Below are 27,552 nucleotides of genomic sequence, written 5' to 3' on the forward strand. Positions count from 1 at the left end.
TTGGCAGGCCACTGTCTGAGAAGCAATGCTGTAGTGGGACATGGTGGGCAGGCTGGGTCTGTTGAGTTCATGGGTGGTATGCATGGGCCTCACACAAACCCCTCACTTCTGTCTCTGTCTCCCTTGGTGTGGACTCAGTGGGTTCTGGTTAGTTGAGAGCATCTGGATGTATCCTAAAGCATGGCTGTGTCACTCATGGGTGAGCACCTTTGGACTCTACCTGATCCAAGAGGAGGCATGTATGAGGATGTTTATTGCAGTGTTGTTTACAGAGGCAGGGAGTTTGTGACCATCTAGTCGGTCCGTAATTAGGGAAATGGATAAGGCAGGGCTGATGTTCAATGAAAGAGTTGGGTGTTTATAGCTGCTGTGCATTCTGATTGGTCAGTCCCTCTGCCCTCCTAGCTGTTGTGTACTGAGACTGCCTTCTCTGCAGGTAAGTGAATATGGAGGCTGCAGATATTAGAATGCTATGCAGTGGTTGCAAATTGCAAAGAGATTCAGGTTCAGCAATAGGGCTAGCTTCCACATTGTGCAAACCAAAGTTTATGCAAACAGAATGAGGTATATGGTAGAAACACAACTTTATGTCAAAGATACATGCATATACGATAATACTTACAATATTATTTATCCTCAAGGATAATCACATAAATGAACACATGATGGAGGGTAGATAAAGAGAAAAAAATGTGTTGGTGAGGTCTGACCTTGGGTGTAACATCTGGACAGTTATCTCTGCTCTGTTCTATGTGTAGATATTGAGCTTCCTTCCCAAGTTTATATCTAGTTGTGAAGGTCACTGTTATGTAATTACTGGATTGTCCCCCAACCCCCAAAGATTTATTAAAGTCCTAATGTCATGGTCCTCAGAATGTGACTTTATTGAGAAATAGTATGGTTGCAGATGTAATTTGTTGAGATGAGATCATACTTGAGGAGGATGGCCCCTAATCCAATATGACTGGTGTCCTTAAAAGAAGATGTCCATGTGAAGGCAGAGACAGAGGGAGAATACTGCGAGACGACAGAGGCAGAGCCTGGAGTAATGCAGTGGTAAACCAACAAATACCCAAGATTCCCAGCAAGCCACCAGAAGCTAGGAGCCTGGAAGGGCTCCCTTGTTAAGTTTCAGAAGGAGCACGGCTCTGCTAACATCTTGATTTTGGGCATCCAGCCTCCAGAACTGTGAGACAAGATTCTGTTGTTTTATGCCACCTAGTTTGTGGTACTTTGTTAGAGCAGCTTTAGGAAATGACTACATTCACATAATACCCCTCAAGTTGTTTCCTTATTTGTAAAATTCCTATCCCCAGCTACTGATTAAGAGAGGCACCAGCATGGGGTGTGGACAGATCACACCAAATCCTCCATAGCTACAGGAAACCCAATGCACACACTGCACAGGGCTGTGAGTACAGACTCTCATTCACATCTCTGTGCTACAGTTTACTGGCTGTGTGACCTTGATCAGGTTAATTCACCTCTCTGAGCCTCATCAGCAAAGAAGAGGTAATAAACCTCATAAGGTGTTTGCTGCTTAGTTGAATTAAGGCATGTAATGTGATGAGCCTAGTGCTTGGATTATGGTAAGTACTCAATAAATGTTATTTGTTACTTACAATGGGCCATTGCTGTACGTAGTGTGTTGGTATCTAGGGTTCAGTATAAAGGGGGGACTAAATCTATGGGGTGCAGAGCCATTGCATCTGTTCATCATTTAATCCTCTCAACAACTCTACAAGGTGGGTAATATTGGTGTTACACAGCTATTGTGAGAAGCGTGCAAACTGGTCTGCATGAAGTCCCTGTAACTTCTAAATGTGGTGGTCTTATTTCTTACTCATGTCTTTTTCTCCCTCCCACCCCTGACTAGAATGGCAGCTCCATGGAGTAAAAGACCTTGTCTTTAGTTCACATGCACAGCGCTCAGAGGATCGCAGGAGCCAGTCATTGTGTTTTGAATGAACAGATTTAAATTCTTGCTTCTTTCAGGGCCCTTGCAGATGTCATGAGGCCACAGGGCCACTGCAACACTGACCACATGGAGAGAGACCTCAACATTGTGGTCCACGTCCAGCATTATGAGAACATGGATACCAGAGCCCCCATAAATAATCTTCGTAAGTATAGCTGTGTGATCCATTGCCAGTCCCACCCACTGACCGTGCAGTGGTCCTGCTTCCAGATTTCATGGTGTGTGTTTGGGTTCACTAAGAGCTTCTCTTTGTTGACTAGTTAGAAGTTTTATTTTATCTCTCCTAGAGGAAGCTGTATTTGGCATCATCAGATTTCACTTGGTTTGTTTCTCTGTTGAAAAGTCATCTACTTAGTTGATTTCTCATGACTGGTTCTTCTGTTAACTAATAGATAACTTGATGGGTACATCATTTTTGACCTATTAACTAATGGCCCTCTTGGCTGGTTTATTATGGTTGGGTACTTAGTTATCCAATGGATTTCTTGGTCGGTTCATTTTAGATAGTTAATCTGTTGGCCAGTAATCCATTTTGTTGATTCGTCTTGACTAGATAATCTGTTAACTGATGTTCTGTTTGCTTATTTTGTCCACCTCCTGAGGTAGACCAGTTGTGACTTTTAGTTTTCATGCTGTTTTCAATTCACAAATACTAGCCCAGGAGAATTACATCTATTTTTCATCCAGCTACAGTTCCATAGAAATAATCCACAAACTACTCCGTGTGCATGTCTGTGTGTATTTGTGTGTGGGGTGTGGAGTTGTGGTTACATTGGTTTGGGGTGTTATATATGAATCAACAGTAGCAAAGTCCATCCACTGTTCCCCCAGGAAAACAAAAAAAGCTGCATTTGCTTTTGTCTTTCAATAGGTGTTCTTTAGCTGATAGAGCGTGCTTAGGAATGTTGGTATGTTCTCCCAGATTTTCTTTCCTTTCAAAGGTCTGTACAGACAACATACATTATGGAGCTGACGTATGGCTAATGGGAGTGGGGAAAACCAGGATTGTTTAGTTTTTGACAGCAGTGTACTACTATGCTCATTTCTAGCAATTATGTTTTCAAGTAACCCCCACATTAAAGTAATGTGGAGGGCTTGGTTTAAAATAGCAAAAGCCAGACAATTTAAAGGAGGCATTTAGTTGTGGCTGGAGGTTCTTAAAAATACGGCACAATTTATAGTCTGGGTCGTCTTTGCTAAAGCGGCACTAGGAGTTGCTTTGGTGTTTCATTTGCTGAATCATAGTTTTTGACTGTTTGGTTGCAAACGTTTAAGCTCAATGAGTAGAGGAATAAATCTGTAGCATTTGACAGAGGTGATGTGAATTCTGTCATTCTGCATGGTGATCATTATTCATGGCCTTGGAAATGTTACTGTGGGTTTGCAGAGTCAATGTGTACGTGGTCTGAAAACGGGCTGCCAGATAGAATGGCTTAGGTTTCATTCTATACAATAATTCAACATTACTTATTTATGAACTGGATTGTAAAGTGGTATGAGAAGTAGCCACATTTCAGAGCAAAATACACCAGCAAGTGGACGTTTTATGATAAAATCTCACAGCCCTGAAAGATACGGTAAATTGCACCAGCTCTGACTTGGCCATTACTGCATCCGGTTCCGGCTTTGAGGAAAATGAGCTGAACCTACATGTATATGAGTCCCAAACATTGGAAATGAGTGAATGTGATCATGGAGTAGAAAAGCTGAAGTCGCGTTGAGTCCCTGGCTATGAAAGGAGACTGCTAATAGGTTTCTCATTTGAAGTTTCAATCTTTAGGATGATTTTTTGGTTCAGCACTCCACTGGAATAACAAACTCATTGAAGTCACTCAAGTTCCATCATTCCATCAGGTAAAAGGGCAGGCAACATTAATGAGTCTTGCTTTAATAAGGAACTTTCATTTAAAGTTGTACTGAGAATAAATTATTGCTCAGAGATGGGTAGACAGGCACTGAGTAACTCAGAAGCCTCTTATGACAGGTTTATTTGTGATTTTTGCTTTTAGTCTATAGTTGCAGCTCAGTAATCAGTGATATTTTAAACCATGAGAAAAAAATGTGTCTTTTAATATTCTACCAGGTGGAATCAAACCAGAGCATTCCTGGTAAACTACAGGGGAGAATTCCAGGTGTAATGTCACAAAACTTGCATTCTCATAAGAATGACCTCAGATGTTAATTTCATGTAATCCTGCTAGACTGTCCAATCCTTCTTTCTAAGAATTCTTGGGACTATCTGGGAAATGAGAAAGATATAGCTTTTCCACAGATTTACATTAATAGGCTTAATTTCTATAACTAATTCAATAGTTGATAGTAATGATAGGCTTCCTTGTAATGAATGGCTTTGTCTTTTTATTGATTTACAATAACTATTTATATATTATAGACCCAGGGAAAAATTTGCATGTTCAAGAGAAGGAATGTTCTGGGTAGTCCATTGAAGGGATGGGACTAGATGTCTGATAGTTATCAGTTACTAGGGATTCAAGAAGCAAGAAGCCAGAGCCTGCTTTGACCAATAGAGAACTGGAAGAAAAGGAATCCAGTATGATAACTGAAAAGTTAGACCAGCTCTAGGTGCCAGAATTAGAATGTACCTAATGAATACAAAACCCTTTTCTACAAGGATTTGCCATTACAAAAAGATAGAAAGAAAGATGCATCTATTTGTTGATGTAACATGAAGGGGCATATCATGTCATTTTAAGGGTTCTTCACTAAACATTCAGGTTGCCAGATTTTCCTGGAAATTCAGTAGTCACAACTTAAATGTCATTTTCACCTCTGTTCAACAACCCACTGGACACAACTTTAAGAGAACAATCGTCCCCATCTATTTCTCTTTCCTCATCTTATTAATTCTAATGCTAGGTCACTTTCTGATCTTTCTCTTATGCTTTTGGTCAAATGCTAACTAAGAGAATCAAATCAGGGCAGAAGTCTGATATAGAGAAGGAGGGAGGTGGAGGAGGACTAGAGTGAAGGCAAATAGGGAGGAGTAAGCTTCAATATGGGGACATTTTTGCCAATCTATCTTCGTAAGTGTCTTGTGGTTGATTTTTCCTGTGATATATAGGACTTGCCTTTTTATCTGAAGATGGATTTTTCTTTAGCTGAAGCTGTTCATGATCCTTCTAGGCATTCAGTGATATTGCCTAAAAATATTTAGTCTGATAATCAAAAGGGTCTCGACCTCTTTGATTAACAGGATGTAGATTCACATGAGAGAGGGATTTTCTGAAAATGCTTCTTGGTTTCTGTATAATTACCGTTTGCTTCTGAAGGCACATTTTGTCCTCAAGTGCTATGAACATTCTCTGTCTCCTCCAGCCCAGCTTCCCTGGTGCTATGAACATTCTCTGTCTCCTCCAGCCCAGCTTCCCTGCCTGCCAATGACACCCCCCCTCCCCATCCCTTTTGGGAATGCAGGCTAAAATACAGGCTCCCTTTAGTCTTAAGGGTGGGATATATAAGTGAGGGACTGTGAAGACAAGGATTCAACCTGGATCAGTGTTCCTCCACTTGTTTGTGTTAACAGCACACTTTTTGAAATGAACTTTGCAGTTCGGAATAATTGTATGTTTACAGAAAAGTTGCAAAGACAGATACACAGAGTTCTGTATACCCCTCACCCACTTCCCCTAATGTTAACATCCTGACATTACAGTACACCTGTCAAAGCTAAGAAATCCACATTGGCACATTATTTTCAGCTCAGCTGCAGATACCATTTGCGTGTCGCTCATTTTCTAAGTCCCTTTTCTGTTTCAGGATCCAGTCCAGATTACTGCATTCTTTTTGGCACAGCAAACTGGGTAGTAGAGTTTTGGTTGTGCTGTGTTGTTTAATGATGTGGCGAAGACTGAAAACAACACTAAATAGGTCAGCAGCAATTACAAAGCCTTCGTGGGCACAGTGTCTATAAAAACAGCCACGTGAAATTATTCACCTGGTCAGTGTGCGAATAGAACCAGATGTTGTCCTGGTTGTGTTGTTATATATACTCATGGAACAAAACACCCTCTCATTCCCTGCAAACCTGCAGTTTCCTTTCGCTTTGGGTTGATGTGACAGTATTTATTGGATAGCATAACCTGAGTGAGTGAGCTCTCACCCCAGACTGAAGAGAAATGCTGACTTGAAGCCATTAGAAAGACCAGGCTCCTGTTCCAGCCTCACCACTCCCCTCCTGCCCCAGGACCATTCCCAGGTGGATTTACAGGAACCAGATGAAAAGCAGATCCGCAGTTTAGTTTCTGAAGATGTACAGCGCATATCCAGGACCAGATGGGTTTTCATTCATTTTTACCAAGGTACCCAGAATGTCCTATACTTGACTTTTAGAGATACTGCTAGGGGATATTCCCAAATATCTGAAAAAAAACAGGGGAATTTCCTAATCAGTACAGGTAAAAAGGTAAGTATACATATAAGAGTAAAAATATGTAAGATAGTGTAATATTAACAGTAACTTCTACAGATAACATTCAAACCCCCAACACATTGAATCCTCAAAACTATATTACATTGGTACTATTATTTTCAACTTCATAAGGATGGGGGTACTGAGGCTTGGAGAGGTTAACTGATTTGTCCAAAGCTCATACATACAGCTAATGGTGGAGCTGGAATTTAAATGGGCCAGACCCCAAAGTCTGTGTTTTTAACCATTACCCTATGTGACCCTTCCTCATGGTACAGGCGTTTGCAGTATAGGGAAGCGTTTTCCCAGGAGTAGACTTTGGTAAAGGACATGCTCAGTGAACCAAAAGATCAATTGGCACTTGAGGAAAGAGAACTGTTTCCAAAATACACTCCAATGTACCATCTTGTGATGAGTCCTCCCTTAGGAGAATAATGACTAAGTTTTATCACTTGCAATGTGCCAGGCAGTGGGCTAACTAAGGCTTTGAATGTGTTAGCTCATTTCGTACTCAAAACAACCCTCAAACAGCCTTGCTCATTGCTACCTCCGGGTCTTTGCACCTGCTGTGCTTTGTGCCTACAGCAGGCTGCTCCCAGGCCCCTTCCCTTTGTGTCTTACCCTCACTGCTGCCTCATTAGGGAGGTCATCCTTGTCCACTTCTGGCCCCCAAATCACCTACTGTTTCCCATTCTTTTCTTCATAACTTTTGTTTTCTCTGAAATTAACTTACTCATTATTTATGCCTCTTCCACTACACTGTAAACCCCATGGGAGTAAGCTTTGTGTTGTCAGACCTGTGCCTCTGGCGACAGGGACTGAGCTGGCTCACGGCAGCAGCCCCATACATCTTTGTCCAGTGAATGAAAAAGCCTATGAAAGAGGTATAATTATTCCTGTCTTATAAAGGAGAAAACTCAGATTCATGGAAAATAAGGAACTCATCTCACATGATGATTGAGATTTACTTTAAAAATCAACAGGAAAAATATAAAACTGGATGAAACAAAATGGGGAAAATACTTTTTTTGCACCGAGGTGACCAAATACATAGGGATTCAATATTCTACTCTATCTTTGTGTGTATTTGAAAATATGCACAATAAAATGAAAAATTAAATAACTTGTCCATTATATCATAATAAGTAGATATCCAAGTTAATAAATGGAGGAGTCAGGATTCAAACCCAGGTCTGTCTGATTCCATAGCTTGAACCTTACTGGATGCACATGGGTTATCTTCTGGTGAATATCTAGACTCAGAAAGGGTGGGAATCAGGACCACCTTAGGGACTTAATAGGTGGAGCGGGTAAATCATCACCCTTTTCTGTTCTCAATATGCTCAATCATTCTGTCTTTCATTTCTTATTATCCAGGGAGAGAAAATATGATTGGTTTCTGGCCAGCCAACGGTCTGGCTTTCCCTGGATCTGCTATCTGACTCTGAATCAGCTGGTTGAGTGGGGTGGATTGTATTTTGGTGGTCCCTCTCAAGGGTGTAGTGGGGTAGGTTCTCCAAGAAGGCCATGCTTGAGAAGCACGGTGGAGACTGCTGTTTTAAGCTTCCTTGGGGCAGGGACAAAGATTGCATTTGTGTTATTTGCCCCTGTGTCTCCTATTGCCTAGACAGTCCAGTGTCAAATAAATGTTTGTTGAATGAATAAATGCATCCATGCATGAATGAATCTCTAGGCCATCCTCCATAAGAAGCCCAGTGGGACTGAGTTGCAGGACTGTTGGAGTTTTGAATTTTGAAGGAACTTTGCTGATTTCAACTCCCATGAGGCCTTACCTCACTTCTATGAAGCCACAGCTACCAACAGTCTTGTTTTTGAAACCTTAAACACTTTTTTTTATTAAGGCATCATTGATGTACAATCTTATGAAGGTGAAACCTAAACACTTTTTGCCAGAATTGGGCAGGCTGACTGTGCCATCTGAAGATCCATGACTGTAATAGTGTTGGCATGTGGTCAGTAAATTATAGAGTTAATAAGAATTGGAGGTGGATCCATTCTAGATCAGCTAAAAACATTTGTAGGCTCAGGGCAGTAGCCTGCATTGACTTTGTGTATTTTTAAATCAAGAGGTCTGGTTTTCTCTTGAAGTATCAGTGTTACGAATGAGTCTCTGACATGTGGATGATACTTACTAAACATGTCTAATATGTGATTAAGATAGTGCAGTGAGGGAGTGGGAGAATTGGGCTTGGGAGGTAGCAGTAATTTGACTGGGTATCTGCCCTGTCACCTATTTGCTGCATAATCATGGAAAAATTGATTTACTAATCTGAAACTCAATTTCCCTTTGTATATAAGGAGCAAATAATATTTTCTTTACAGGATTGTTGTAAGGATCAAATGAATTAACACAGATAAAGAACTTAGCATAATCCCTGGTAACCTAAGTTTGGCCATTACTACTAATGTTTGTGGAAGGAGTGAACATTAGTGCTAAAGGCAGTCTGTTCACTAGGGGGCAATGATCCTCGTCAGCTTGAGTTCGTGGTACAGGTGTCTGGACAGTGACAATATTTTCACTTTGTGTGCCAGTTGATAACACAACTTGTGTGTGTGTGTATGTATGTGCATGTGTGTTACTACTAATGATGCAAATGAGAACTGAAGAAACTGTCAATTCCTTCCCAAGGAAATCGCTCTGATGGAGCAGCTGTCTCATTATTAGCCATTTGTTCCTGTCTTACGTTTTTCTTTTGTTCCCATTAAAACACATGAGCTTTTGTTCTGTTAGGAATATTGACTTTAACATTTTAGTTACACTGGTAGAGCAGGCCAGTAGGAGTCTGTTTGGCCCCTAATATATCTTGTAATTCCACCCAGAAAATGAGATTTTCTGTGTGTGTGAGCGGGTTTGTGTGTACAAGCAAGCAATAGAGAAACAGTCCTTCCATGAAAAAATATGACCTGTTTCTGTAAGCCATCTCCTGGGCTCTTTTCAAAAATTGCTACTAATGCTGGCCACATGGTATTTCCTGATCAGATTTGCATTGCCTTTCCAACGTGCTTCCAACCAGCTATGGGACTATTTGTAAAGAAAGTCTAAGTTTCCATCCCAGTGTCTGGTTTAGTTTAAAAGATGCCAGTGCTGCTCCTTCCCTACTAGGGAAAACCTATCCTCAGAGTTCCTTTGGGAGAGCATTTCTATTTCTGTATCGGGATGAAGTGATGCAACATGCCTACTGTGTGACTGATGGTTAGTGTGGATAAAAAAGGAGTAATAAATAGAACAGAATAATGTTTGTTATGTATCTAGCACATGCATACATTTTACTTCTCACAACAACTCCATGAAATAATTGAAATAGGTATTGCATCCACATATTATACATGAGGAAACTGTGGCTCAGAGAGTTTAAGTAACTTGCCCAGTGTTACAGAGATAATTTGGTAAGGAGTTCAGACTCTAGACATAGGTTCAAACATGAACCTTTGTCTGTCTGGCTTTAAATCTTGTGGTCTATTCTTTCTCATTCCTTTCCCAAGGACCCACATTAGGGGATCTCTTCTCTTTCTTCTCCTTATTTATTGATTCCTACTAAGAATTACTGTATTGGACTACACTAATCTTTGAAAATGGATTAACTGAGATAAAGTAACCATTTCAGTCCCAGAGGACTCAGATTTTAGCCAGCTGTTTTGTTTCATTATCATTAATATTTCCATTTAATCAATCAACGATCTGTATCAGGCAGTGTGCTAGGAATTGCAGGGGTGAGGATGCATGAGACAAAGATAGGAAATATCCTCTTGAAGCTTATGGGATAGTGGGAGGATGGAAGAGCAAACAGGTAATTTCAAAGCTGCTATTCATGCAGGAGACCTGGAAACACCTGGGGCTGAAGAGGGGGGAAGAGAGATTGGGATGTTTTCTTGAGAAATTGATATCTTGTATTGAGAGATAAATACTCTCTAGCACATTTCCAAGAATAAGAGTGAAAGAGAGCAGAAAATGTTCATGTACTGACTTTTCTCACCTATGATTGAGAAGTATCAGTCTTAGAAGATAAATCTTTCTTGCAGGTCTGATTAGTTTTATATAAATTGAATAAAGGAAAGAGAGGACTTTGTTTGGCTGGGGTCACACTGCTTTTGGTAGGAAAATTAAAATGCCATGTCTGACATGAGAGGACCAAAACTTCAAGATTAGCTCTCAGGAACTGGATACAAATTCTTTGAGAGTAGCTTTTCAATTCAGTCAGCTTGCTGTTCTGAAGGTTAGTGTTGAATTTTTTCTTCTTTTAAAATAACATCTAATAAAAAATTAAGCAACATAGTTTAATAACATAATACATATATGAAAATAACTTATAATAAGGTTTTTAGAAACTGCCTGGAAAAATCCCAATAAGAATTCTCAATAAAGTTAATTACAAGTTGAAAAGGAAATCCTATCCCATTAGTCTGAGAATGCAGTTAATGAAACTAAGTGTAATCATTATCTGAATATTTCATTAAATGGAGATTTAAATTCATTAATTTAGGTATTAGGCCTAGAGTTGTGTGCCTGCCCAAGACTGCTATGCTTATAAAGCAGAACCTGTTATACTCATTTAAATTCAGCCCTTTGTCCAGGGAGATGAACTCATGCCAGGAGATCTGTCCGTGGTGCTGAACTACACTCTATTAGTTATTTGGTTCAAAACACCAGAATGAAAAGTTGATCTCACAAAATTTTGGAACTAGAGGGAACTTAAGGAAGCTCCCTGTGCTTCAGAGGCACTATTAAAAATTTTTTTAGTGTGTATATCAAAGTCAAAGAAGGTCATCAAAGAATTCTTTGATAATAGCTGACAAAGACATTGAATAAGCATGTTTTAGAAAATTGTTCCTTATGAACATTTTTATTCTGCTCATCAGCTTAGTGGTGGCTAGACTCAGATCCTCGTGTTTCTTTAGAACATGTATTTACTATTATTTTGCTTGCATGAGTATTACATACATACACATAATTTTAAAAGTTTTCACATAATATGATACTGAAAATTTTAATTCTATCATTAGTATTAGCCTCTTTATAGATATAAACATGATCTTAAATCATAAAAGTAATTATATGTTAACCAAAATATTTAATTTTTTTCAATATGTATGTACTGTGTGGTTTACATTCTTAAATTTTATCTACTTTGTTCATTGTTTGTCCTCAGTGCCTATATTAATATCTGACACATAGTAGGTGCTCAGTACCTATTGCTGAATGAGTATATGAATTTATGGAATTTGGCACTAGTTAACTGGTCACCTCAAGTTAATTAAAGTACTGAATAATCATCTTTTACTTTTACTTAACCTATTGTCTGTTGCCTCTGTTTTGGAAAATAGCACCATGTTTTTCTTTTGGGGGAACCATTCCTCATCCATGTTTTGGGTGGAGCTAATCTTATATTTCTATACCATGGGTGAGCTTTTGATCCAATCGAAAGCCAAAAAGTATATTTTACTCTCTAGTGTATTCTAATTTTTGGGATAAGATAGTGTTGATCATCCCAACTTTGGTATTTTTTTCAGTGTTGTTTTGACCACAGCAATGGATTTAAGACTGTGCAACTGATCCAGTAAGCACTGGGTCCATAATATTGTTGTTGTACTGTTGGAGAGACAAGAGGTGCAAGGAAGATAGGATGTACCCCTGGAGCTGCCGGAGGCCATCAAGGGAAAACCTGCCATGGAATAAAGCCATTGCAGAGAAAGGCATAATGGAGAGAGTGAGTTAAGTTCTGATGATATTGTTTGGAGTTCCTCATTCTGCCATACCTGAAGCTGTGGATTTTTCAGTGTCATAAGAGAATGAATATCTTTCAAACATCATCAGCTTGAGTTGGGTTCCTGTCACTTGCAATGGGAAAACAATGCTGATTATAAAGGCAAAAGCTACCATTTATAAATTACCCACAGTTCTCAAAGTGTGTATCTCATTTATATCTTAAAAATCACCTGGGACTACAGTCTCTTAGCTGGGAATATGCAATATATCCATAAATGTGCTAACTGTTGTGATTTTGTCCTATGAGAAGGTAAGCTCCTTGAGGTCTGGGATTTTGCCATTTTCTTTGTATACATATTCTCAGCATTTAAACCTGAACACACAGTAGACAAGTAGTAAATGTTTGGTACATAAATTAATGAAGTCCTGCCACTTAACTAGTTGTGACTGGTCTAAGCTAACATAACCAGTTAAGAGCCAGGACTAGAACCCCAGTCTCTAAACTGCAGGTCTAGTGCTCTTGCTTCTCTACCTTGTGCCTGGGCTTTGGGCCATGTGGGGGTGCAGTGACATTTGGATCTTCCCCTTAACTTCTTTTCATCACTCATTACATCACCTGTTTAAAACCATCTAGTTAAACTCTCCAGTGCAGTAATAAAAAAATCAAACATCTCACGTGCCTACAAGGTCCTGCATAACCTGTCCCAGCTTTTTTGCTTTTAGTCTTTTCTCACTTCCTTGAGCACAGCTAGTTCTCTTTTTTCTCTTACTTGAATATGCCAGGACTGCTTCCACCGTGGGAGCCTGGCTTTTACCCTTCCCTCTGCTTGCCACAGTCTTCCCCAGATCTTTGCACTTCTTGCTCCTTCCCATCATCTGGGTCTTGCCTAAGTGGCTATCTCTTTGGGGAAGTTTTCCTATAGAAAGTAGCTCACCTTATATCAGGAATCCCACCACCATCCCTCTCTATCATTTTATTTTCATAATAGCTCATATCATTACCTACAATCATCTTGTTTTGTTAATTCTTTTGTATTTTCCCCACCAAAATGTCAGGTCCACAGAAGCAGGGACCTTGTCTGTCTTGTTTCCCATTATATCCCCAGTGCCTAGCATAGTGCCTGGCACATAGTAGGTGTTATATAAAATTTTGAGGAATGAATGCTGTTGAAATGTAACACTGGGCATATTTCTCAAGTAATTGCTAGTATTATTTTTTTCTTTGTCAATTCATCAGGGTTTTATTTCTTGTGTGCTACAGCTTCAGTGTTGTTATCAGAGTTTACCAAATGCCAAATTATGTGCCAAAAGAAGTTGCATCCATTGAAAAAATCATGAGTACATATTCCAACATTACCTGGAAATTATGAAATGTCATACACACAAAGGCTGTGTTTTCAACCACCCACCAATTTTATCACAATTGAGTTTTTCAATAGCATTTCACCCCATTTCATCTCTTTTTCCTTCTCTGTGTCATAGAATTACTTGTACTATCCCTCTCCATGCAGACTCTCAATTTCATTAGCATGAAAGCAAACTAAGGAAAGAATTGGGTGTGTTTAATATTTATGAAATAAACGATGTTGTGTTGATGTGGATAATAAAAGAAACTTAACTCTGGTGATGCAAAGTAACCTTAATAGTCCCCTGCTTAGCATCACAGTGTTAATTTTAATATATTGCCAGACAGACTATTAAATCTCCAACAGCTATGTTTCACATGTCATTATTATATTTAAAAGGAAGTCTTAAAACGCAGAGGGAGAAGGTGGTGGGTGCAAAGCAAAAAACACAACAGACACACAGATTCATTTCATATCCTGTAATTAGGCAATCATCTGATGGCAAAAGGCCTAAGCCTGGCTTATCTGTGGTTAAGATCAAGAATTTACCTACCCTTTGACTCTGAATCCCAAAGTGCCCCATATTTTTAATATTATATTTTTATAATCCTCACCCCTGGAGCAAAATTGGGTCAAGCTAAGAAAAGCACTTAAGAGCTAAAAGACATAGTCTCAGGGTTTTCAATCATGAGTGTTCTGAGCATCTACTGCCTCCTGGGTACTTTTTACTAAAAGTATGGGAGGAAAATGGCATCTATTACATTGTGATAGAGGCGATGGAGGGAGAAAGTTGTTCTTGGTTACCTTTTGCTGGTTTTCAGTCTTTGCGTCCCATTGTGGTTGCTTCCACAAGGTTTCTGTTCATGCCAGCTCATTTTATTAAGCAATCACTGTATGTGAAACACTCAGTGAGACTTCCTTGGGTTAAAAGTAATAACACCAGTGGTTAACATTTATTGGATAACTGCTGTGTGCCAGGTGTTTCCAATATGTAATCTAATTTAGCAACCCTGCAGAGTGGGAAGGATTATCTATACTTGACAGAGTAAACAGGCGCAGGCTATCCATCTGACACATGGTTTCAAATTAGCAGTGGTCTGACTCCAAAATCTGGGCTCTTTCTTCCACCCAGAATAGGCACCTAGGATTCCTTTTGGGTGATGTCACCTATGATTCAGTAATGGCTGCCTGAAGTGGAGTGCTGAAAGGGATGATACGGCTGTTACCAAGCTCAGTGGGCGTGAGTGCTGAGACTGATCAGCCATGTCTGGTGTGAGAGAAGCATAGGAAGGTAGTGCTTGTGTGGTGTATACGCATACCCCTATTTCTGCTTCATGTCTGATGTACTCCATCAAAGGGCTATGATTTTGTACATGAGGGAAGACGAATATGCTATAAAATGAAGGAGTATAAACCAAATTGTTTCCCTGGGAAGGCCTCAAGTGTGTAATGCCTAACATGTGGTGTTTGAATGTATAGTAGGTGGTTAGCCTATTTTTGTTTAATGAATGTGTGAATGCGTGAATGGACAGCTTGAAGCATAAGAGAACCTTTTGTTCTCCTTGGTTCTCTAAGCTATTTGTGTATCCAGTCATTCCACCATAAAACTACATATCAGATTTGCATTTCTTTAGTTTCATATAGGAATGCCAGTCCAGTACTATACTTTAATAGTACAGCCTTGATTTAAAAAAAAAATCAAAACATGGTTGCTATGACAAAAGGCAATGTGAAGAATGCATCTGCATTCTTGTAAATCTGCTGTTGAAAGTGGTGCATACTATGTTGCTCAATGTCCTTTGTATAGAGAATGACTCCTGTATTACACATTTATTCCACAAATCTTTCCCTTGTATTACCTGTTTAGACACTGGGCTAATGGAACATAAAGCAAGCCAGGTCTCTGACCTCTAGGGTCTGCATTTGAGTGGGGGAAGACTGTTCTCATATCCAGTAGATAAAAAATGTGAGTTATTACTTGTGATAGATATGGAAGGAAACCAGAAAGGTGATGGATGAGGAATAACAAGGCTATACTTCCATCACTGAGGAGGTGGCAGTTAATGTGAAACCTAAGGATAAATGAGAAGGAACCATCTAAGTGAAGAGTGGGAAAAAGCAGCATTCTAGGCAGGAAAAACAGAATGTGCAAAGGCCCTGAAACTGGAAAATACTTCATCATGCTTGTGGAAATAAAGGAAACCCAAAGGGGCTGGAATCTGGTAAGGGAAAAGTGGTTTTTTTTATAAGTAAATGTGGAGAAATGCTATTCAGGAATGAGAACAAAGTGAGAAACTAATTACAAACTACAGCTACAACTTTTGAGTCCCTACTCTGTGTGTGTGGTACATCTATTATACTGTGTCTCATGACTGATCTGCCCCTCTAATAGTGTTTCCCAGTGGGTGTTCCATGGAATAGCAGTCCTTTGAGATGTTCTGAAAAGTTAGACTTTCTTGGCCAAATAAATTTGGGAATACTTGCATGCTCTGTCGACCTCTTGGAGATTTCCAATACACATTAGCATATTAAAAACTGAGAATAAATGCAATAAGGCCATTTACAACTGGGTTCATTTCAGTATTTTTCAAACTGACATTTCCATTGAATATCTTTTTTTTTTGGTAACAATTATTGATATATAGAGGAAATAATATTCTAGAGAGCTGACTTTGAAGAATGCTGCTGGGTTAGTGGTTACTTGGCCCTACCTTCTTTGGTAAACTTATTACATCCCAAGGAAATCCATTATGCTTTCAGGCAGACATCATTGAAAGAGACTTGCCTCATGCCCATTCCAAAGTGATCAGCTAGACCCTGTAGAACAGCCTAACAAGGTAAGCGAAAGTGAAACGTATAAATACTTTACTTTTGTCTTCTTTGTGCATGCTAGTGTGTCATCCTTCAAGGCTCAGGAGAAATAGTTCATATCAGGGTGTTTGGTTACAAGCAACAAAAATCAGTGCTGTGTGACTTAACAAGAAGAAGCCCTTTTGGAGAACATGGGATGGCTCCAAGAACTGAAGGAACATTTGAAGAACAAAGCTTAGGGTGGTGGGAACCAGGGCAGCTCTGACTGGTGGTGTGAGCTAGTCTATGGCCGTACCTGTTGATACCAGTTATTGTAAGCATTTTTCTCCCTTTGAGCCCATTACACTTAACTTTAGGGTCCTAGGGGAGAGTCTGGTTGGCCCACATTGAGTCACATGATTAACCCTCAGCTAGGGAGGGAATGAATGCTGAGTATTCAAGTAGAGAAATGTATCTCCAAAGGTCCAAACAAATCCCATCTTCTACCTGATCTCTCCTTCAGATTTATATATGCCCTGTTATCTGTCCAAGTCCCTTCCAGACAACTCAGGTCTACCAAGACCTGGATGCTGCTTGGCCATCTTTTCTGTACTGTTCTCACTACCTGTGGCTTAGCTCTTGTGGAATGCGTTAGCCCTGGGTCTCTAATTAGACATAATAATGAAACCTATATATTTCCAGCAAAAGTTGGCATACGTGATCATGGGGAGATCACTCATGGGGGAGGAAAATCAAGTAGTTAGAAGCGAGGTATGAAATGTGGGATGCATGGAGGGATGCGGAAACATGGGCATGTGGAGGAGTATGTTTGCAGAAGGTTTCTTCTGAGGCTGGTGGAAAGGAGCCAGCCTTGCTGGGCTGGAGAGGCTGCCCCCCCGGAGGGAAGACTGATGAATCTGGCCAATGAGTGGAAGGACCCGAAATACTGGTGAAGGAATTTAGAGCCTCCAGGAATCTTGAGCAGGAGCGCTCTTACTAACAGGTGTCTTGTTGGGCCGTTGGGATCATGGTCAAGAAAAGCCTTTGAAGCCATTTTGGGGAAGCTCTCTGGCAATCTCAAACACATCAGCTCCTAACTTAACCACAAAGTCTTATTTCAACCCTTCACCAAAGCATATAAAGGGTTGCTAGGGAACCGGTGATGCTTGAGCAGTTGGGATCTGATTATAATAATTCTCTAAGTTTCCATGGCTGGAGGAGGGGCCAGGTCAGTCCAATGCTGCATTTTCTTACCTCACATGGGGGAGAGACAGGCACGGGTGCCTTTAAGATCTGTGAATTCACTTCTGGATCTCAGGTCAGGGGTGGGGAGAAGCAAATGGGAGAGGGGGAGTAAGAAAGAGAGAGCGTGAGCGAGTGAGCATGGCATAAATAACGTCAGTATTTCTGTTCACCATTCCACACAATGAGCATATGCTGAGAGTGAGACGGGAGACACGAGTCTGCTTTTGCTCAGACAGACGCACTTCCCACGAGTTTCTCCTGAGTGCGATTCTAACATTTAAAGATATGCATTTTTCATATAACTTGGCCCCTGCACATAAGCCAGTTATCTGGTGCTCAATCAGAGAAACAGCCATCACGAGTAATTTGGGCTGAAAATGATTTTGGCTGCTCCTTCTGGCCTCAGATGCCTGTACAAGACAGGAGTCTGATATATAGTCTGTGAAACCCCTACCTGGTGCCCACAGAGAGTACTGTATAACTGCCTGTTTACTGACATACCCACCCTTTGACTCAGTATCGACTAGCTGGAGGGTATGAGGGCTTATTTATTTGTATCTCACTCCAGTGATGTCTCTTCTGCCATCACTATATAACCTGGGGCAGAAAATACCACCAGGTACCTCCTACAGGTGGCTGGTATTTTCACGAACCACAGCCCTGCTCCCGATGTTGCGCAAGCCCACCCCTACCTGGGCATTTTATATTTGATGGAGTTTTAGGGATTGAATTTTAGATGGTTTGTGGTGTGGAGATTTCCCACAAGGACAGCAGTGTCTTTTTCCATTTACATATAGTTCTTTTTTGTATTAATGTATTTATCTATCTAAATAGGTTGCTATGTACATGGAAAAAAATCAAGCAGTACAAAAGGGTATAAAGTAAACACTAGATGTCCTTGCTCCTCTAATGCCCAGTTGGCCTCCTCAAAGGCAGCCACTGTAATAAGTTTATTGCCTAGTCTCCCAAAAGATATTCTAGGTATTTATTAATATTCACAAACACCTTTGTACCTTGCTTATTTTACTCAATAGTTGATGTATTAGTCTGCTCAGGTTGCTATAACAATATACCGCAGACTACATGGCTTAAACAATATAAATTAATTTTCTTTTAGTTCTGGAGGCCGGAGGGTCCAAGGTCAAGGTGCTGGCCAGTGCGGTTCCTAGTGAGGGCTCTCTTCCTGGCTTACAGGTAGCCAGCTTCTCACTGTGTCCTCACATTGTGGAGAGAGAGATCTCTGATATCTCTACCTCTTCTTGAATTAGGACTCCACCATATGGTTCATTTTGCCATTATCACCTCCTCATAAATTCTAACTCCAAGCACAGTCACCTTGGAGGTTGGGACTTTAACATGTGGATTTGGGATGGACACAGTCAGTCCGTAACAGTGGATATCAGAGATTTTTCCCTTTTGGTATATTTAGACATAGATTCATATTTTGCTTCTCTTGGGGGCAATGAACTGAGCCCAGAGAATTGGTAGCAGATGTGATCTTAGAGGGTAAGGAGCTCAGGGAGCTTGTTACAGAGAAGTGGGTGAGATCTAACCAATGGTTCCTTGAGGAGCATCTGGAGACCTTAGCTGATGGGTACCATTCTCTCCTAGATAAACTGAGGCCATACTTTAATATAGACTGTGATCCTTTTTGAGGTCATACCTCTTCTCTAGGGTTAGTGCAAAAGGACAGCCTGGATTATGTGCTGGTGCCCTTCCCAGGAAGAGGTAGAACAAAGCTTGTTCCAATATGCATTTTTTTGGGTGTGTCTGGTCTTATTCTTCCAGAAACTCAGCACACTGGGGAAATTGAGACCATTGTTGGGCTATCAATGTCTTTCTGCAACTCTCCCTTGAATTGCCCTTCTCCTTTTCCACTAAACAAATCTTACACCTCCTGAGAACTTCAAGGCAAAGCTCAGTTCCTTATAATCAATCAAAATAGCTCTTAGTGTCTTGCTCATTTCTGATCTCTCCAAGTCACCTTATAGTTATTGACTCCTAGGCTCTAAATCTCATTCTCTCTTTTGATTTATCCTGCCTTGTTGCTTTTGCTTGTGATTTTTGTGATGTAATTTAACTTTTGTGGGAGCATCTATTTTTCTCTCTATACTGAAAATGCTTTGAGGGCAGTAAACACTTCTGAGTGTTGCCCTCCATGTCTAGCATGTACCATGCTCTCAGTAAGCTTTGGGGTGATACTCATTGAATTAATCCATTAATAATTAATACATTTCAAGGTGTTTAGGGGAAAGACTCAAGAACAAGCTCCATCAGGAAGTGGTTTCTTTTGAAAATCCCTGATTGTTCCATAATTTTTCCCCAAGAGGGTTGTTGGTGGAGAAATACATAACTTATATGCACTGGTCACAAGGTCTTTTCATTCTGCTTTGGATGGGATCCTACAGTTGACTAAGTGCTATGATTTACTGAGCACTTAACCACAGCTTTCATTCACTATGCAAGTCAACCCCATGGGAAACTGATGCTTAGGTCGTTATTCATCCAAGTGGTGTTGGGATTAGAATCCCTATGTCTGTCTGGCTTGCGTTTCCCCCACTCCATCAACTTTTTTCAACCTGTATCCCCCTTCTCCTGCTTCTCTCTATCCTCGCTGTGATATCTGATGATCTCAGAAGTGATAGAAATAATAAGGCAGCTAGCATACACCCAGCACAGAACAAGTTCTCTGCAAGTGTTTGTGGATATAAGGTCCCTGAGCCAAGCCTCTTCTCTTAGTGCAGAGATGCTGAGAAAGCAACTCTTGGGCTGGACCTGGGATATAAGCTTATTTAATGACTTTACATCTTATCCCAAGTGATTCTGATGTAGTGGTCCTGGGGCCACATTTTGAGAAATACCATCTTAAAAGTCCCCATTATCCAGCCTACTAATTGGTACTCTGGTGTAGGTGGTAGATACTCAATGAAAGGTTGACTCCTCCTAGACATGTTTTAATGGTGTGATTCACATGTGGCCCTGATGGGAAGAAAGGCATTTTTGGATGATTGAACCCCAGGGGCAAAGGATTCTTCTGCCCACTTGTGGTTCCATGGCACCCCCCTTCCAGTATCTGGGGCAGAGCCTGAGTTCGGGGGTCATTTATTTAGACATGGGTTCTGCTTCTTACTAATGATGTAACCTTGGGCAAAATACATCTCTTTCCTCCCTTAGAAAATGGTAGTGTTACTATCTGGTTCTTGGATCACTGTGAAGGCGAAATAATTCATGTAACACCATTGGCACAGTTCTTAGGGTAGCAAAGACAAACAAGCAAGGAGACAAAACAACCAACTTGTCTTCCCTGCCGTCACAGTTATAACACTTTTGCTATAAGCCTGTCTTTGTCCATGGTACTCGAGTGAGGTATGTGTTTAGAATATGCCTCCTCAAAGCATCACCACCCCAAGACAAGTTTGGGGGTACAGTGGCATATTTTTTTTGCTCTGTAAGGCCAGGGAGCCTGGAACAATCTGTCACTTGGGCTGCAGCCATTTGAGATCCTCAGTGCTATGACAGCCTGATGGTAATGTGAGAGCCCAACAGCTTGAACAATCATGGAGATAGGAGGTGAAAAAGAAATCTCAAGGAGAGCCCCCGATGTCTGCACACTGCAGTGCAATCTTTCTCAGGGCTGAAGGGCAGGAGGTTCTAATTCTCTTGAACTTCCCTCCTTGGTATGGGAGAGGGGAACCTTCAGAAGATGATACAAAGGAGCTTATTTCTGAGAAGGAAAGGGCAGAAATGGGCTGAGAATGAGTCATGCCTAACAAGTTCTAGGCATGTTCACATGTGGAGAGAACCTTCAGTAATGTGCATACTGGGAGCACAGTGCTTTTCTCCTGATTGCACAGAATCAAGTCGACCAACCATGTAGGGGTGAATCTCTTGGCATCCACAATAGAGTCTGTCCAAAGAAGCTTCGTAAGTCCCATTATTGCATTTGCGGATGCATGTCAATCACTGAGGACACCACCCTGTATGTCTCAGTGTTTCCTTTCACAAAGCCTGCTGTTTTTTGAGAAGCTAGTGCTAGGTAAAAGCTTTGGTTTCTTCTAAGGAACTTGAACGTTCTCGTTGCACATGTGATGAGAACAATTTAACTGATCAGTTTTCCCTTTTTATTTTGTCTACCCAGAAGCACCCAGCTAAATTTGAACCTTTATTGACCCTCATCTTCTGCTCCCTGGTTTCCATTTTACCCTCATATTGGCATATGCCTTCTACTATATCAGGATCTTTTATGTTCAAGTGACAGAAGTCTTTTGTAAGCCAAAAGAGGAATTTAGTGGGCATGTCACTGACTTTCAGGCATAGCTAGGTCTCAACAAATATTCTCAGGGCTCTGACTCTCTGTCTCTAGATGTCTGTGCCTTTGTTGACTTAAATTTCAAACAGGCTCATTCCCTGGGGTGGCTAGCATTCTCCTTAGCCTCCAGACCTCAAAGAAAGAGAATGTATTTCTCCACAGTTTTGGAAAGAACCTTGGAGAGGTCTCTGATTGTTCTCTGACAGGTCACATGCCCATCCCTAGACCCAACACTTTGGCCAGGGGAAGTGGTGCTCTGATTGGTCCATCTGGGATCATGTGTCCCCTGTTGGACGTGGGCAGAGTCAACTCCATCCAAATCTCACTGACTGAACAGGATCACTGCAGAACAGGGAGTGTGTTTATGTGTATGTCATATTTGAGGGGGAGTTCTTCAGAGAAGAGATTCCAAACAGACAATGACCAGAACAAAAAAATTTCCACACTTCTTATGCTAATTTATGTTGTCTCTAGTTTTGATGCATGATTGTTTGTTTATATTTTACCTTCCTGTCTCAAATCCTTTGAGCAATGAGGTGGAATAAATAAATGATAATATGTGTAAAATGATTGACTAGATACATCAACGCATCTCTCCTTAAAAAGGGAGAGTGGGGTTCATTCGATATAACAGTCAGCAATCTCAGGCCCAGCGGGGTGCTCTGGAGTGTGTAGGAGGTGGAGCACTTGTGTCTGATGCCCATGGCGTATGGCCAAGACTTCCATGCTGTTCTGGGCATACCCATTAAAATGTGACCCTACCCCTATTTGTAGATGTTGACGAGGGGCTCCTATCATGGGAATATCCTTTTACAGATGGAGAACAAAAGCTGAGAGGAAGACACTACATCAGGGTTCACATCTTGAAATTCTTGATTTATTTGTTTTCTGTCATTCTGTCTTGTGCCTGCAGAGCTGCCTTGGCTTGACTCTGGCCCTGAGACAAGGATTTGAGGGGAAGTCATATTTTTGGGAGGGGAGCCCAAAAAACACTTAGGTGAGTGTGAGCAAGTTAGGAAGCCACTCAAAGGTGCATTATAAGGCCATTTACCACTTGGATAATTGGAGCTCAGGCCTGCTGGGAGAGAGGAGAGAGGAGAACATACCTTACTTAGAGTCATTGCGACTGAGGGACGAGGAAGGTGGGAAATTGAGGCACCAAACTCTTGTTCAGCTTTGGTGGAGAGCTGCTTCCTGGTGCATGGGGTTTGCCTGTGTGGCACCAAGTGTGTTTTCTAGCCAGAACAAGAGTTAGCAGGCAGAGAGTGGCAGGTGTTTTGCAGTACGCTGAAAAGACGTTGGTAGGGTGCCGACAGAATCTGCTATGGGGCATTTGGTGGACTGGGGCCAGTCATACGAAACATCCTACAGCCCCCAGGCAGCCCCCACGAGGAAGAGAGACCCAACCGTGAATGCCAGTAGACACCCCCTTGAGAAACATGATAAACGAGATGGAAGTTGCCTTCCTTTGATTCCTGGAAGAGAGAACCACATTTGTATTTTATTTTATTTTGTTTTGTTTTGTTTTGTCTTATTTTATTTTATTTTATTAATTTTATTTTATAATTTAATTTAATTTATTTTATTTCATTTCATTTCATTTTATTTTATTTATGTACATAACTGTTATTTTTTTCCTACTTATATGTAGAACAGGTGCTCCTGTAGAAAATGTGAAAAGCACAAGGGAAAAATCCCTGAAAAACACACAATTTGGGATGTTTCCTTTTCTTTCTGTTCATTTGTAGTGGAAGTAGTGGTTGGAGAAATTGAGTTGAAGGTCAGGCAGTGTTGGTTTCAAATCAGACTCTACCACTTCCTCACTATGTGGCCTTGAATAAGTCAGTTAACCTCTCTGAGCCTTAGTTTTCCCAGTTGAAAAATGGGAGTAATATCTTCTAGTGCTGTTTCGAGAATCATATGATATACTGTATGTAGAGTACTTGGCTTCTAATACTCATCAAATATGATATACAGAAATTCATCTCTTTTTAAAAGGTGGACAATATTATTAGCTTGTCTCCATGAATTAAAACTTTTCATGTTATCTTTTCATATGTCCTGTTTTGCTTTTGGTTTGCTCTGTTTAGAGTAATTTCATTGGCCTGTCTTATGAACTTAAAACTTTCTGTAAACATTCTTTTAAACTCTTGTGCAATATTCCATTGAGTGCTATGTTAGTTATTTAATGCTATATAACAAATTACCCCCACTTAGTGGCTTAAAACAACAATCATCATTTATATCACAGTTTCTATGGGTCAGGAATTAGAGAATAGCTTTGGTGGGTGGTTCTGGCTCAGAGTCTGTTATAAGGTTGCAGTCAAGATGTTGACAGGGGACCACTATCATCTCAAGGTTTGACTGAGTCAGGGGGATCCACTTTCAAGATGTTGTCAGGGTCATGGTGTGAATTCCAGAATGTGGGAATCCCTGGAGGCCAGCTTGGGGGCTGGCTGCTTCACTTGCCTGGCAAGAATGCAGGTACTCATTAAATATCTGTTGAATAAATGAACAAATAGGTGTGATGCAATGCTTTTCCTGTTGCAGGAAATTCAGATTATTTCTGGGGGCAAGACTCTTTGGTCCATAGGAAGGGGTCTGAGTAGGGAGCCTAGCCTGCCTTGAAGCTCATGACAAACTGAATGTTCTCATTTTAGAGTCCATTGCCCGATTGAAAATAAAAAGCTGAGAAGGGGTGTGGGATGAAAATGCACGTAGTAAAGTTCCAGAGAAAGGATCAAGTCAGGCTAAAAGAATGTCTACTGTGTGGACACCTGTCAACTAATAATAAGACCTGAGTGAAGTGTAGTATGTTTGGAGATCTGGTGGGTGCTAGGTACTCCGGCCTTTGTGTTAGTAATTACAGCAATTCTTTAAGGTAGCCATTCTTGCTGTCATCTGTAAAATGGGTGACTTGGGTCTTTTCTGAGCCCAGGTGTTTTCATTTACAAAAGGGCGAACAACAGAACCTCCCTAATAGTGGTGATGTTGAATGCTGAAATACCTAACATGAGTGCTTAGCAGAGCACCTGCCATGTGATATACTGCACAGACGTGGGACCGGCTAGCACCACTATCCTTACTGTTGGTTTTGTTGTTAATGTTGTAAGTCACAAGTTAGTGACAGAGCCAGAATTGCTGCCCAGGCCGGCTACACTAAAAAGCCTGTATGTTCTTGGTCTGTCCTCTGTGCTGAAGGATATATTCTCCTTTTCATTCTTTGTCCTCCCAGGAACCTCATAGCCTTATTGAGAAAGATACACCTTGGAAGCATAAGACAGCCAAGAGAAAAAGATGATAGCAACAGGGAGCTGGGTTGGGTTTTAATGGCTTATCTCAGGATGGGTTTTCTAGAAGCAAAACCTGAGACAGGGATTTGGGAATAACTAACTTTCTGAAAGTAGTTTTTAGGAGACGTGGGCTGAGGAAGCAGGATAGGGTTAGTGGTGAGGAATCAGGAAGACCTTCAAGGACCAGAGGTTCATGTGGGTAGAGGGGAAGCAAACACACCCAGCAAAAGGTAGGAGACTGTACCAAGGGGGCATGAGAGCATACAGAACCTTCTCTGCAAGGACCATGTGCATGTCTGGGACAATAGCTTGTTTACGTGGTGAAATCCACTTAAGGCCCATTTCCAGGGGAGAATTCCATTTAGAAACCTTTCATCAGGAGAGTGCATGGTCTGGGGTGTGCTAAACACAAATGCATTCAGACATAATTATTAGGAGCAGCTATAAACAAGTCTGATCACTTAAGATAAAGATGTAAAGCACACACTTTGCCTTCCTTGGAATAGCAAAGGGAGAAAAGGGTATCTCAATCCTTGATATTAGTGAATACTTAGTAGGAATTCATTCAGCACCGGCAGACATCACGCGCTAGCTAACAGGGGCCTCAGGACAGCAGCTCTTGAAATCCACGGACTATTTTTGTCAAAGGAGAATTCAGTTTTAAATATTCGATGCCTTTAGGATAACTCATCTATCACAGGGCCAATTTAAGTCTCATTAATCACATAAAGGAGATGGGGAAAGAACCGTATGCCTCTTGAAGCTGTGAGTGTACAGCTGTGAGATGGAGGCCTGGTTCGCCTGAGAAAGGCATCTCAAGGACGTAATTATGCCGAGATGGTAGTGAGGGTAGTCCCCCTGCCTGGGGACTGTTCCTTGACTCAAAATTGCCAATTGTGGGTTCTGCTGCAGAGCCTGGGCAACCTGAATTGAGAAGGTTTGGAATATCATGATGGCGATCTGTAGATTACATTTGAGGAAGCACAGCACAGGTGGAGACTGTGGCTTTTGGGGTCCAGGCAGCCTCTGTTTATGGATCTACCAACTACTGAGATGTGCCAGGCAATGTGCTAAGTAAGCACTTTAAACACAAATCCTCATTTAATCTTCATAATAACCCTATGAGATATATATGTCATTGTCCCCCTTTTTTTCAGATGTGAAAATTGAGGTTTAGAGACATTGACTTGTTAGTTCACCCAAGGTCATGGAACTTGAGAGTGGCCGAGCTGGGATGCAAACCTTGGTTTGATTATTTCCAAACCAAACCAAGCTCATTTAATATTATTCTTCACTGACTCAAGGCAAGCCAAATCAGAAAGGGAGCCCTTCTTCACTTTGGGAAAACTGGAAAATATAGAATAGTAGGAAGTAGAAGAAAAATAGTCAGCCATTAATTAACTGTCCAAACTAAGTTATTGATGACAGTGTGGTACATTTACACTTAGGCTTTTAAAAAGTGTTCAGTTTAAAAAACACTTGTATTTACACCATGCATTTTTGTTGTATTTTTCCCAGTCAACGTTGTACTGTATTTAAATGTTACCACATACCTTTGTAAGTATTATTTTAAGTAACTGTAATGCATTATCACATGGTTGGATATACTCATCTATGTTCATTTCCTTCTCTTTAAAATGTGGCTGATGTTTCCCAGCTCATAGTGCTATGGTGAGATAACAGTAAGTGTCTGACATATGATAGGTACTCAATAAATATTTGTACTCTTCTCTCCCTGCATTAGGACACGCTTTCTAGAATCAGAGCCTGACATGAGGATTCTTGCACAAGTTATTGTTGGTGGGAGTGCTCTCAGGGGAGGTGTTGGAGGGAACCACGGTGGCAGGAAGGGGTGGGGGAGTGAGGCAGGAAAGAGCATGGTCTGTGCTAGACTGGCTCCAGCCTGATCTCATGGGGGGGCTCTGGAGTGTGAATTGCACTGAAGAGCTGGACCACCTTGAGGCCATGGGGTTGATGTTTTACATCAACATGTTAGCAGTCATTGGCTGTGGTGTTGTGGAGCAAACACTTACTCATCCTTCTGTGTGTCTCTCCTTTACTCTTACACCAGGTGTGTGGGCCTTTTTTTCCCCACACCAAGCAATTCTGTATGGCACCAGGTGGGTGTCCTGCAGTTCAGTTCAATTCTGACACTAACTGGAGTTAGTGCAGATCCCACAGGTTAAGGTCTCTGTCCCTCAAGATTGCACCTCTGCCCATGTCAGATGCCAATCCCAAATCCCAGGTCATCACCTGTACTTATGACTGCCCAGTTATAAATCAGGCTTCCCATGATACCCTCCTTGGGTTCAATAATTTTCTAGAATGACTTATTAAACTCAGGGAAACACTTTTTTACATTTACTGGTTTATTGCCAAAGGGTGTGATAAAGGATACAGATGCACATCCAGATGTAAGAGATAGGGCAGGGTATGT

The 27,552-nt window shown here is 41.0% G+C and overlaps 1 protein-coding gene across 3 annotated transcripts in view; it reads left to right on the forward strand.

Moving 5' to 3' along the window:
- The window catches only part of SHISA9 (shisa family member 9), a 255,173-nt gene that overhangs the window by 11,645 nt on the left and 215,976 nt on the right, over positions 1-27,552 (forward strand). For all 3 annotated transcript variants that reach the window (XM_037000414.2, XM_037000415.2, XM_037000416.2), the window contains exon 2: positions 1,996-2,123. In XM_037000414.2, the coding sequence (XP_036856309.1) occupies positions 1,996-2,123 (128 nt within the window). The remainder of the gene's footprint in view (positions 1-1,995; positions 2,124-27,552) is intronic.

The sequence above is a fragment of the Manis javanica genome, chromosome 10 (genome assembly GCF_040802235.1).
Source record: "Manis javanica isolate MJ-LG chromosome 10, MJ_LKY, whole genome shotgun sequence".
Classification (NCBI taxonomy): Eukaryota; Metazoa; Chordata; class Mammalia; order Pholidota; family Manidae; genus Manis; species Manis javanica.